The sequence below is a fragment of the Capra hircus genome, chromosome 3 (genome assembly GCF_001704415.2).
Source record: "Capra hircus breed San Clemente chromosome 3, ASM170441v1, whole genome shotgun sequence".
Lineage (NCBI taxonomy): Eukaryota > Metazoa > Chordata > Mammalia > Artiodactyla > Bovidae > Capra > Capra hircus.
Genome location: NC_030810.1, coordinates 41,012,762 through 41,025,914, shown reverse-complemented (window position 1 = coordinate 41,025,914; position 13,153 = coordinate 41,012,762). Strand labels below are relative to the sequence as shown.

The following is a 13,153-nucleotide window of genomic DNA, read 5'->3' as shown; positions in this document are numbered from 1 at the left end:
TATATACAAAAGTTTTCATTATAAATTTTAATCTTCATTATAAATCATAAGCAATTTTGGATTATCAGTAGTAAATCACCACAACTAAAATCAGATGTTTTTCTCTGTTGGCTTGTTTGCTAAGGAACCTAGGGATTAGAGAGAGCCCCACCAGGGACTTACCCTATTCCTTTAGAACTTTATGAAGTTGCTAATGGTTGCTGTTATTAACAAATGCTCTTTTGTAGGGTGGAAATGAAATTAGAGCTGCTCTGAGTTGCCTTACTGGATAGAACTAGAACCAGTGAGTGGAAAACACCTACTTTAATTCATTGTTAGAAAAGACCAGCTAACCATTAGCAAAATTCTACTTAAAATACGTAGCTGCCAGTTTCCTGGCCTCTAGCTTTTGTGCTTTAATCACAATGGAAGGAGCTTATCATAAATCCTAGAAATGATAGATTATCTCCTTAATGGTGGTGGTAAGGTGAGGGTAGTTATTTCAGCCTCCTGTGGGCTATTAAAAAGCAAGCCTTAGAACAATAAGAGCTTGAAATATAATCCTTTTGTTTAGGGAGAAATAATGCTCATCATTAGTGCTAGAGGAGCCGTTAGTGCTCGTCTAATGGCCCAGTAGAATGTGAAGAGCTTCAGATAAAAATTATGAACCAGAATTTAGGGGAAAGGACGCCTGAGGGAGGGTGAGAAGGGACAGCCAGGAAGAGAGGAAAATGTTTTGCCCCTAAACAAACTTTTTTCATTTTGTTAGCTGTGCGCTGTATTTCAAAAGGCTCCTGGCTGAGTCTGACCTAATCTTACATCAAATACCACTGCTGTGTGCTGAGTGCACAGGTCAGGCATGGGTTTCTCCCTTTTGGCAGCTCTGGATCAGGGCAGTAATCCTTGGAGGGGTTCAAGAGGTATCAAGAGAGGAGTGAGAATGAGAATGAATGTATAGTTTGCTTACTGTTATAAAGCTGGGGTTGCCCACAGGAGATGATCTGACAGGGCCCACATGGGCCAGCACAGCCCAGTTAGAAAGGTTATGCACAAATCTAGTAACTACAAATGGGCACACGTGCACACATACACACACAATTTGGCTGACTGCAATAGTGAACACTCTCATCTAAACCCAATTATTCAAACTAGACTCAATATATTAATATACTCTGCTTTCTCTTTGTGCCTAGAAATTCCAGGTGTTAATGTCACATTTCTCCATATAGTGCCTGGTTTCTGCTCTGTGGTTTTTCGAGATGACCTAGAGATAGTCATCTGTTGCCAGCAGCTTCAAGTCCAAATGCCCAGTCCCAACGTAACCTAGCTCCAACATAACTTTCTAGCGCGGTAACTTCTCTTGATGAATCTCAATCATCCAGTCCCCTAAACACACCCTGTGATGTTATAGCTCTTGACCTTTACTTACTCTACTAGCCATCAGTGCCACCCAACTACCTTCAATGTTGTTCGAAACTTTTAAGAAGCTTAGGCATTTATTCCCACAGATTGGTCTTGACATAGCCAGGACATAGACTAAATCCACATTTTATACACAAAGCTCTGGTTACCTGAGATTAACCTACCTGGCTCAGTAGAGCCCAGGTGTATAAAGAGTGGTTGCAAACTGGCAGTGTGACAACCATATTTACAGAATTACTTCTTTTGGCACAGTTTGGGTATGCATGATATTTAACAAAAACTTTCTAAATTAGTTGCCAGTGTTAAAAAGGTAGACCATGCCACATTATTATTTTTTTAAACCTGAATTTACAGCTTCTTTCAAAATATCAGGAAATAAGGCATCTTAGCTTACCTTCCTGAATAGCAAAAATCAGCCAGCACTGATCGAGTAGCCACTGTCTTCTCATCTGAGTTCATTTCTTTTATTTGCTACAGCTCCTCGTGCTCCCACATTCCTTGTTTTATATATTTATTTGCCCATGTCAGATCTTAGTTGCAGCATGCAAGACCTTCATTGCATCACATGGGATTTTTGTGGCGAACGGACTCTCTAGTTGGAGCACGCAAGCTTCAGTCGCTGTGACATGTGGACCAAGCTGCTTCACAGCATGTCTGATCTTAGTTTCCTGACCAAGGGTCAAACCCATGTCCCCTGCTTTGCAAGGCAGATTCCTAACCACTGCACCACCAGGCAAGTCCTAGCAAAAATTTCTTATAACCAACTTGCTTTACTCATTTAGTCCACCTAACTGGATGTTACAGGTATTTGAGTTTGAACATCACCACATTTTGCACCAAGGAACTGTTAAATGTCATCCTCCAAAACACTCTACTCTGTAGAGCTATAGCCCCTCCCAGGAAGAGCAATGAGACAGCAAAACAAAGCAAGCTGCACATCCTATTTTGGTTCAGTCTTTCTTCCAACAAAGGTCATCTCCTTCCTCCCACACCAGAGAGAAATATAGGTACAAGCCCAATGTGAACTGTGTTCCAACTCTCTTTTTTCCAAAATTGGGAGACAAAACTATTACTCCTCTTCTAGTATCCATTATTACTGTAAACTTTCTATTTTAGAATCATTTTAGATTCACAGAAAAGTTGCTAAGATAATACAGGTTGCTCCCCAGACCAAGTTTTCACTGTTATTAATAGCTTAGTATGGGTCATTTGTGACAACTAGTAAATCAATACTAATACATAATTATGAACTAAAGTCCATACTTGATTCAGATTTCCCTAGTTTTTAAACTAGTGCCTTTTTTCTAGAAGCTCTCAAGATTCTAGCCACGTGACATTTAGTTCTCGTGTCCTTAATCTTCTCTTGGCTCAGAATTTCTCAGACTTTTCGTTGTTTTCTATGACTTTGACAGATTTGAGAAGTGCAGGCCAGGTACATTATAGAATGTCCCTAGACTGGAAGATGACTGAGGTTCTGATCATGACTAGACTAGGGTTGTGGGTTTCAATGAGGAGGACCAGAGAGGCAAGCATCATCCTCACTGCACCGTGTTCAGAGTATGAACTACTGAGAATGTGAACTTCGCCCTCCTGGTGGAGGGTGTAGTTATCAGATTTCGGCACTGTGCCGTTTCTCTTTTTCTCCCCTTTCCATACAGTACTTTTTGGAAGTCACTATGTACAGTGAGAGTTGGACCGGGAAGTAAGCTGAGCACCAAGAATTTATGCTTTTGAACTGTGGTGTTGGACAAGACTCTTGAGAGTCCCTTGGACTGCAAGGAGATCAAGCCAGTCCATTCTGAAGGAGATCAGCCCTGGGCATTCATTGGAAGGACTGATGCTGAAGCTGAAACTCCAGTACTTTGGCCACCTCATGCAAAGAGTTGACTCATTGGAAAAGACTCTGATACTGGGAGGGATTGGGGGCAGGAGAAAAAGAGGACGACGGAGGATGAGATGGCTGGATGGCATCACTGACTCGATGGACGTGAGTCTGAGTGAACCCCGGGAGTTGGTGATGGACAGGGAGGCCTGGCATGCTGCGATCCATGGGGCCACAAAGAATCGGACACAACTGAGCAACTGAACTGACTGACTGACTGATGTACAATTCATGCATCAGGAGTAGGTGTTATGCTCCCACCTCCTTGAGGACAAAAAAACCTAAAGACAAATAATTTGGAGTTCCATACAGGAGATTGTCTATTCTCCCTTTTTTTGCTTGTTTGCTTATTTAATCAATTATCTATATCAGTGGATACTTATTCTATCCTTTGGACTATAATCTAATATCTTATTATTTTTATTATTTTACTTTATTTTTGTTGTTGTTTCTCAAAATTGGCCATTGGGAACTCTTTCTCTTAGCTCTGGCTTCACTTTAACACATCTGCATTATTGTGGGATTTTTCTGTGTTTTGAGCACTTCTTTACTTTCTGACACTTTAGGCACATCTTTAGATATAGCAGGATTACCTTTTATTTCTTTCCATGATGCTAAAATCAACCATTTGTCCTAGAAGATCCGATTCTTTTTATTGGAGAATAGTATCGGAAAATGAGATTTGGTTGCCTATCATCCATATTATACATTTTTATTTATTGTCCTGGTACCGATGGTGATGTAGAACTGGGACTCTCATACATTGTTGACAGGGAAGCAAACTGGTACAGCCACTTTGGCAAACAAAATGGCATTTTATTACAAAATTAAACACACACTATTCAGTGCAGAAAATGCCTCCTCCCCCATCCCCCTGCCCTAAGTGGTATCCCAGACAGGAATACAGCCAGCACCTCAGCTAATACCTCTGGTCATTATGCAATCTCATTTGGCTAAATAGTTTCTCCCCAAATTACTTTAGATGACATAATTTTTTTCTTAACTGGAAAACAACTTATCCTCAGAAGATTTAGTTAAGCATTGAAATGTTGAAGAGAATCAACTCCTCAATATTAATATTTTTGTATTAAGTCTTCATATTGGAGACTTTATGTACTTAGAGTGTTAAAAGAGTTTCACTTCTTAGGAGGTTAATATGAAATATGTCATTAAGCAATTAGTCTTCCATCTTAAGTTGACATTTCTTGTTTATTTGTAGAAATGGAACATGTGTTTTAGAAAAACATGTTGTCAACATCTTGACAGGTTGTTCTTGTTCAGTTGCTAAGTCGTATCTCTTTTGTGACCCCATGGACTGTAGCCCACCAGACTCCTCTGTCCATGGGGTTTCCCAGAGAAGAATACTAGAGTGGGTTGCCATTTCTTCCTCCAGGGATCTTCCTGACCCAGGGATCAAACCCACGTCTTTTGCATTGCAGGTGAGTTCTTTACCACTGAACCACCAGGGAAGCTCCTTTTTAGGTTAGAGACTGCCAACCTTAAAATTGCTAATATGTAAAGATGGCGCAGTTAAAGAAAATTCTCTATCAGGTTAATGTAATCACCAAAAGCACCACAGGAAGACAAGTATTAACTGTTGCTAGTAATGAGTTCAGCCACAGATCTACCTAGTATCTTCACATTATAAAAGACTTCAAGAAAGACAGTAAAATTACAGCCAGCTCCCCACGTTATCTTAACCCACACTGCGTTAGACACACAAAAGAGAAATGCCATTTGGGGTTATTAGGACAACAGGAAGAATAATACTCAGCAGCAACTTGGCCCTACATGCAGCAACTTAACCTCTCTAAGCAAGTGGCATTCCTTCTACCAAAAAACCAAAGCAAATTTCAATCTTAACTAACCTTTATTAAGCTATTTATTATTGGCATTCCTCAGAAACATGGTAAACATAGCCAGGGACAGCATTTAGAATCTCTGTATCTTGATAAAGGGCTTCTGACCTGTGCTGCCTTTAAGGAGGGTTAATTTGTCTTTAGAGTTATGTAGAGTTAAGGACCTAGCAGAAGCAGAGGAGATGAGAAAGAGGCGGCAAGAAAACACAGAACTGTACAAAAAGGTCTGAATGACCTGGATAACCACGATGGTGTGGTCACTCACCTAGAGCCAGGATCTTGGAAATGTGAAGTCAAGTGGGCCTTAGCAAGCACTACTATGAAAAAAGGTAGTGGAGATGATGGAATTCCAGCAGATCTATTTCAAATCTTAAAAGATGATACTGTTAAAGTGCTACACTCAATATATCAACAAATTTGGAAAACTCAGCAGCAGCCACAGGATTGGAAAAGGTCAGTTTTCATTCCAATCCCAAAGAAGGACAATGCCAAAGATTGTTCAAACTACCATGTAATTACACTCATTTCACATGCTAGCAAGTTAAGGCTCAAAATCCTTCAAGCTAGGCTTCAATGGTATGTGAACAGAGAACTGCCAGATGTATAAGCTGGGTTTAGAAAAGGCAGAGTAACCAGAAATCATATTGTCAACATTCGTCGGATCTAGAAAAAGCAAGGGAATTCCAGAAAAACATCTACTTCTGTTTCATTGACTATGCTAAAGACTTTGACTGTGTGTATTACAACAAACTGTGGGAAATTCTTAAAGAGATGGGAATACAAACCACCTTACTTGCTTCCTGAAAAACCGGTATATGGTCAAGAAGCAACAGTTAGAACCAGATGTGAAACAATGAACTGGTTCCAAGTTGGGAAAGAAGTACATCAAGGCTGTATATTGCCACCTTGCTTATTTAATTTCTATGCAGAATACATCATGGGAAATCCTGGGCTAGATGAATCACAAGCTGGAATCAAGATTGCGGCAGAAATATCAACAACCTCAGATAGGCAAATAATACCACTCTAATGGCAGAAAGTAAAGAGGAGCTAAATAGTCTCTTGATGAAGATGAAAGAGGAGAGTGAAAAAGCTGGCTTAAAACTCAGCATTCAAAAAACCAAGATCATGGCATCTGGTCCCCTTATTTCCTAGCAAATAGAAGGGGTAAAAAGTAGAAACAGTTACAGATTTTATTTTCTTGGCTCCAAAATCACTGGAGACAGTGACTGCAGCCTTGAAATTAAAACATGCTTGCTCCTTGAAAGGAAAGCTATGACAAACCTAGACAGCATATTAAAAAGCAGAGGCATCACTTTTCCAACAAAGGTCCACATACTCAAAGCTATATTTTTTCCAGTAGTCATGTATGGATATGAGAGTTGGACCATAAAGAAGGCTGAGCATCAAAGAATTAATATTTTTGAATTGTAGTGCTTAAAAAGACTCTTGAGAGTCCCCTGGACTGCAAGATCAAACCAGTCAATCCTAAAGGAAATTAATCCTGAATACTCAGTGGAAGGACTGATGCTGAAGCTGAAGCTGCAATACTTTGGCCACCTGATGCAAAGAGCTGACTTATTGGAAAAGACCCTGATGCTGGGAAAGACTGAGGGCAGGGCAAGAAAGGAGTGACAGAGAATGAGGTGGCTGGACATCATCACTGACTCAATGGACATGAGTTTGACCAAACTCCAGGCGATAGTGAAGGACAGGGAAGCCTGGTATAGCCCATGGGGTCACAAAGAGTCGGACATGACTTAGCGACTGAACAACAACACATAGAGTTACTATATTTCAGATATAGTAATTTGGACAGTCTCAACACTTGTTGTCCAAGCATAATGAATGGCGCCTATTTCCACTATCAAAAGTATACCAGTTGGGAGGGCAAGATAACCCACACTTTCAGCTTACTGTCCATATATTTTGGCATTTGTAGAGTGGAAAATCACTACTCTTGAACTTAGAAAACTTGAGTCTGAAAAACAGTTAGGTTATTTCTTATCTAAAGCTGGAGAGCCCAGAGTTTTCCCAAGGATGCTGCTGCTTTTTCACATAGCATTACATGGACTATGTGAAAACATGGAATTGCAAGAACTTTGTAAACCATAAAGGATGAAACAAACACAGTATTACAACAATGAAGCAAGTGGATGGTAGCAAAAGTGAAAACTGCAATGGAATGAAAGAATTTAAAACATTTAATAGTTTTTTGACCCAATGCCACACTTCTTCCCCAAAGCCAGGGGCTTCTCTGGTGGCTCAGAAGGTAAAGAACCCATCTGCAATACAGGAGACCTGAGTTCGATCACTGGGTCCGGAAGGGCCCCTTGAGAAGGAAATGGCAACCCACTCCAGTATTCTTGCCTAGAGAATCCCATGGACAGAGGAGCCTGGCAGGCTACAGTCATAGGGTCCCAAAGAGTTGGACATGACTGAAGCGACTTAGAACGCCACACTTCTTACTTAAAGTGACTCATCCTTTCCTCCTCTCCCCTCCTTCCTTTGTTTTCTTCCTTACAATATTTTTGAGTCCCTACTATGGATCAAGTACTAGAGTTGTTCTATGAAGAAAGGATACCAAAACCAAAAAATAAGATGCACCCTTTCCCACATCAATTAACCCATTCAATCATTTATTCTGTGTTCATTGAGTACTTACTATTATATTCCTAATACTTATAGTATATATTTTTATTCCTTTCGAGCTTATACGTCCTGTAATGAAATTTTGAAGTTTTATCCCAAGCATGCTCAACTCTTGTGTCCCTTTTGCCTTTCCCTATGAACTCTATCATCTGTTTGGAACTTGATGTTCAATTTCTTTAATGATTTTGTTTGTCTTATTTGAGAGGCAAATGAAATAAAACTGAGTGAGTTGGTAATGGGGCTCAGTAAGAAGTAACCTGCCATTGTCCATTCAGTTCAGTTCAGTTGCTCAGTTGTGTCCGACTCTCTGTGACCCCATGAACCGCAGCATGCCAGGCCTCCCTGTCCATCAACAACTCCTGGAGTCCACCCAAACCCATGTCCATTGAGTCGGTGATGCCATCCAACCATCTCATCCTCTCGTCCCCTTCTCCTCCTGCCCTCAATCTTTCCCAGCATCAGGGTCTTTTCCAATGAGCCAGCTCTTCACATCAGGTGGCCAAAGTATTGGAGTTTCAGCTTCAACATCAGTCCTTCCAATGAACACCCAGAACTGATCTCCTTTAGGATGGACTGGTTGGATCTCCTTGCAGTCCAAGGGAATCTCAAGAGTCTTCTCCAACACCACAGTTCAAAAGCATCAATTCTTCTACACTCAGCTTTTTTTATAGTCCAACTCTCACATCCATACATGACCACTGGAAAAACCATAGCCTTGACTTCAGATCAGTTCAGTTCAGTTCAGTTCAGTCGCTCAGTCATGTCCGACTCTTTGCGACCCCATGAATCACAGCATGCCAGGCCTCCCTGTCTATCACCAACTCCCAGAGTTCACTCAAATTCATGTCCATCGAGTCAGTGATGCTATGCAGCCATCTCATCCTCTGTCATCCCCTTCTCCTCCTGCCCCCAATCCCTCCCAGCATCAGAGTCTTTTCCAATGAGCCAACTCTTCGCATGAGGTGGCCAAAGTACTGGAGTTTCAGCTTTAGCATCATTCCTTCCAAAGAAATCCCAGGGCTGATCTCCTTTAGAATGGACTGGCCACTGTCCATTAATATCTGCTAAACTGAAGACTATACAGTTCCGTCAACTATAAATTAGCACTTGCTGTTGGTACTTGCCATCTACTTCTATAAGGAGTAAATCTAAAGTCCTTCACGGTGATGACTATTTCTCGTGACTGGCAGAAGCTTCACAAACAGCAGAAACCTTTTGGAAAAATATATGCTTGATTGCATGAACTCCCCCTTCACCAAAATCACATATATATACAGTCCTTCCCTCCTACCTCTTTGGAACAGTTTCACAGAGCTATCTGAGGTGCTGTCTCCCAGGCTGCAGTCCTCATTTTGCCTCAAATAAAACATAATTCACAGTTCTCACATTGTGCATTTTTTTAAGTCAACCATCTAATCCAGATCTAAGCTCCCTGTGACCCTTTATCAAGAAGGAATGTTATCTTTGAAGAGCTGTCTTATTGATGCTAGGAGAATATTGCTCTTTATGATTGAGCAGGCATTTCCGCCAATGGGAAGGTCTGGTCAATGCATAATGCAGATAAACAATGCACAGTAGACTGGAGAGAAGAGGCCAGAGGGCAGAGAAAAGTTTTTATCTGTGACCCCTTGCATTGTCGCCAATGGAGCTCCTTTGTCCATGAAATTTTCCAGGCAAGAAAACTGGAGTGGGTTGCCATTTCCAACTCCAGGGGATCTTCCTAACCCAGGGACTGAACCTATGTCTCTTATGTCTCCTGAGTTGGCAGGCAAATTCTTTATCATTAGTGCCACTTGAGAAGCCCCCAATTTTTCTTGCCTTTCTACAAAATACAAATTCTATTTCACAACCACATATAGCAGAGTTTTCTCTAACAAGTATTTCTAAGGTATTTGGGGTTGCTTACACTTTTTCCTTTTCGTACTGTTGAAAGGTCCATCTGGTCAAAGCTATGGTTTTTCCAGTAGTCATGTATGGATGTGAGAGTTGGACCATAAAGAAGGCTGAGTGCCAAAGAATTGATGCTTTTGAACTGCAGTGCTAGAGAAGACTCTTGACAGTCCCTTGAACTGCAAGGAGATCAAACCAATCAATCCTGAAGAAAATCGACCCTGAATACTCATTGGAAGGACTGGTGCTGAAGCTGGAACTCCAATACCTTGGCCACATGATGCAAAGAACATATTCATTAGAAGAGACTCTGATGCTGGAAAAGATTGAAGGCAGGAGGAGAAGAGGAGGACAAAGGATGAGATGATTGGAGGGCATCATCAATTCAATGGACATGAGTTTGAGGAAGCTCAGGAGATGGTGAAGATCAGGGAAGCCTTGATATGCTGCAGTCCATGGGGTCACAAATACTCAGACATGACTGAGCGACTGAACACTTCTTCCAGTGGCTTCATTGTGTCCATTTTACTCTGAATTCTTTTAAAAAAATTTTTTTAATCAGAGGATAATTGCTTTACAACGTTGTGTTGGCTTCTGCTGTACAATAGCGTGAACCAGTCATTAGTATACGAATATCCCCTGCCTCTACTCTGAATTCTTTATCTTTACCCTGTGACTCACAACTCCCACTCTCACTTGGCCCACATTTACTCCAGCATGCGATCATTCTCTTTTTCTTCAACCCCTCACTCCTTGGATGTACCTGAACACAAGTCCACTGACCATGTCTACCACAGGCTTGACTGTAAGTCTAGGCAAAGGAGGAAGAGGCAGTGTGGAAGTCAGAGGGTTTCACCTCTGACGTGCAAATGACTGAAACAGTATTATTCAATATCTTTGTGCTAAAAATCCTTTGACTGTCATCTTTAAAGGAGGGTCTCACAGGCACTGTTTTAATCTTAAGCTCCAGCTCTTCCAGGCAGGATTTGTCTTCTTCCCCAGGACTCCTCCTCAGATGTCTTCCCCATCACACCCCCAACCCCACAACTGCACCTCCTTCCTCTTCCACAAAGCCCAGCTTTCTCTCAAAACTTTATTATGCAAAAAGCTTCAAACCCCTCCCCTTGTCCGGGGTCCCTGCCCTGGACACTTAAAAGGCTCCTCTGAGTTTAAATAAACGAAAAATCATTTTTTCCTCAGAAAAAATAGTGCTGCCAGGTCATTAAAATAGAGATTTTCCGCCTACTTATTAAGCGCATTAAATAAATGCAATCCAAGGACTAATACCAAGAAATCACTTTCCTTTTATTGATAGTTCGAATTTGACCAAGTGTGAGCCTAGACAGCAAATAGGCCCGAATCCCATGGAAGTCAACTTACAGAATCGCCACCAGAGGGCGGTAACACCAAAGCATTCGTATATTGCAGGACTATCTCCTTCCCTCACCCACCAGAGTAACCTAGCCCCTTCTGCTAAAGCAAATGTTATCCTCAGTCTTCCTGCTTCAAGTGGTCGCTGCTGGGAACGTGAAACACCAAATGCAACATTATTAGAACATGGTTTGGGTTATTTGAGTTTTACACAGCACTTTTTGCCAACTTTATTGAAAACATGTTTTCATGAGAACCAATCTTATTCCACCTACTGCCAGCTAAATTTATCTCTGCAGAGTTTAACAACACAGAGTGATTAATTAGGGACCAAGCCATTTCCTGAGCACTTAACTGATTTTGTGACTATGAGTCACCCTTGTTGTTTTAGACATCTGTCCCTGAATAAAATGCATTTATTTATGCTTTCCGAAGTTTTTGATCTCTCTTGTTTTTCTTCTTTCAAAGGTGACACAGTTGTTGGAAAAGCAAAGCTGTTTATTCCTCTTTCTTTAAAAAAAAAAAAAAAGGCTTAAACTACAATGAAAGCAACCCCATTAAGAGCTAAGTCATATGTTACTTCTGCTCAGATCCCTCTAGTGGCTTCTCCTCTCTAAGCAAAAATCATTTCCTTACATACATAAGGCCCATAGGCTCTGTCTAGCCCGCATACACGCTGTCGTCTTCTTTCCACTCTCCCCCAGCCATGCTCCTTGCTAGCCAGTATGCATGCTCTACCTCAGGATGTTTGTACCTGCTTGCTATTTTTCTTAGATCGTCTTTTCTCACTGCCACCTGCATAACTATGGAAGTCTTCCTTCACTTGCTTCAAACGTCATCTTCTAAGTAAGTCTTTCCTGGCCTTTGTACCTTAAATGAAAACCATCACTCACCCATACCCATATCTTCACGCTCTTTATCCTTTTCCTTTCTTTATGTTTTTTACTTTAGCATTTCCACTAACATTCCATGCCCTTTAATTATTTATGTACTTTATTCCTTGTTACTTTACAAAAAATTGTAAGCTGCCTGCTGCTGCTGCTGCTGCGAAGTTGCTTCAGTCGTGTCCGACTCTGTGCGACCCTATAGACGGCAGCCCACCAGGCTCCCCCGTCCCTGGGATTCTCCAGGCAAGAACACTAGGGGTAGGCTTTTTAAATATAGCTTCTTCACTGCTATATTTCCAACTCCTAGAATAATATGTTGCACACAGTAGGAACTCAACAAAAGTTTATTGAAAGGATGAAGAAACAAATTAACAACGAAAAACTAGAAGTGCTTGCTTCAGCCATCTTGTCTGTTCCTTCTCATCAGCCACATCTCTACTCAATAATCATCTCTCTCCACACTAAGCAGCCCTTATTGGAAGTCTTTTTCCTGATTTATTCTTCATAGTCTTCACTATTGCCAAATTTTGTTCCTCAAATAATTGTTTACTTTAAATAACTAATTTATCTTAAACATCATGAGGGCAATAAATTGAAAAGGCAACCTACAGAATGGGAGAAAATAATTGCAGACCATCATGAAAATTAACAGAGGGAAACCTGAGTAAAACAGGGTCAGGAGGCCAGAAGCAGAAGCTCTCGTGTATGTACCACACAAGTCAATTCAGGGCCCAACAGGAAGAGATGTACCTTGCACCTCTGGCAGGAAGTGACAGTCCTTTACTATAGCTAGCAGGAGAAAGAGCTTTTCTCAGCCTGGCAACAGTTTTGCCAATGAGAAATGGCCACACCTCAGCCAATGAACTCTCAGCTTCCTCTCATGGACTTTTAGTTTATAATAGCCCCTTCCAATTTTCCATACTCCTCTATAAAGGAGTTTTCTCTCTTTCGCTTTATAGGATTTGCATGAGGTTTGCCACAGCTGTATGTCCCAATTTGCAATTCTCTATTGCTCCCAAATAAACCAGTTTTGCTGAAAAATAACTGGGCATTTTTTGTTTTAGATTAACACTATATATTTGATAAGGGGTTAATATCCAAAATATATAAAGAACTCAATACAACTCAATAGCAAAAAGCCAAATAACCCGATTTTTTAAATGGACAGAGGGAAAATAGACAGTTTTTTCCAAAGAAGACATCCGAATGGC

The 13,153-nt window shown here is 41.0% G+C and overlaps 1 protein-coding gene across 2 annotated transcripts in view; it reads right to left on the bottom strand.

Moving 5' to 3' along the window:
- LEPR (leptin receptor) overlaps positions 1-1,915 on the bottom strand; it is a 156,998-nt gene extending 155,083 nt beyond the window's left edge. Inside the window, exon 1 of one of the 2 annotated variants that reach the window (XM_018045226.1) lies at positions 1,796-1,915. In XM_018045226.1, the coding sequence (XP_017900715.1) occupies positions 1,796-1,860 (65 nt within the window). In that variant the 5' untranslated portion in view covers positions 1,861-1,915. The remainder of the gene's footprint in view (positions 1-1,795) is intronic. The other variant, XM_018045220.1, reaches the window with a different exon arrangement.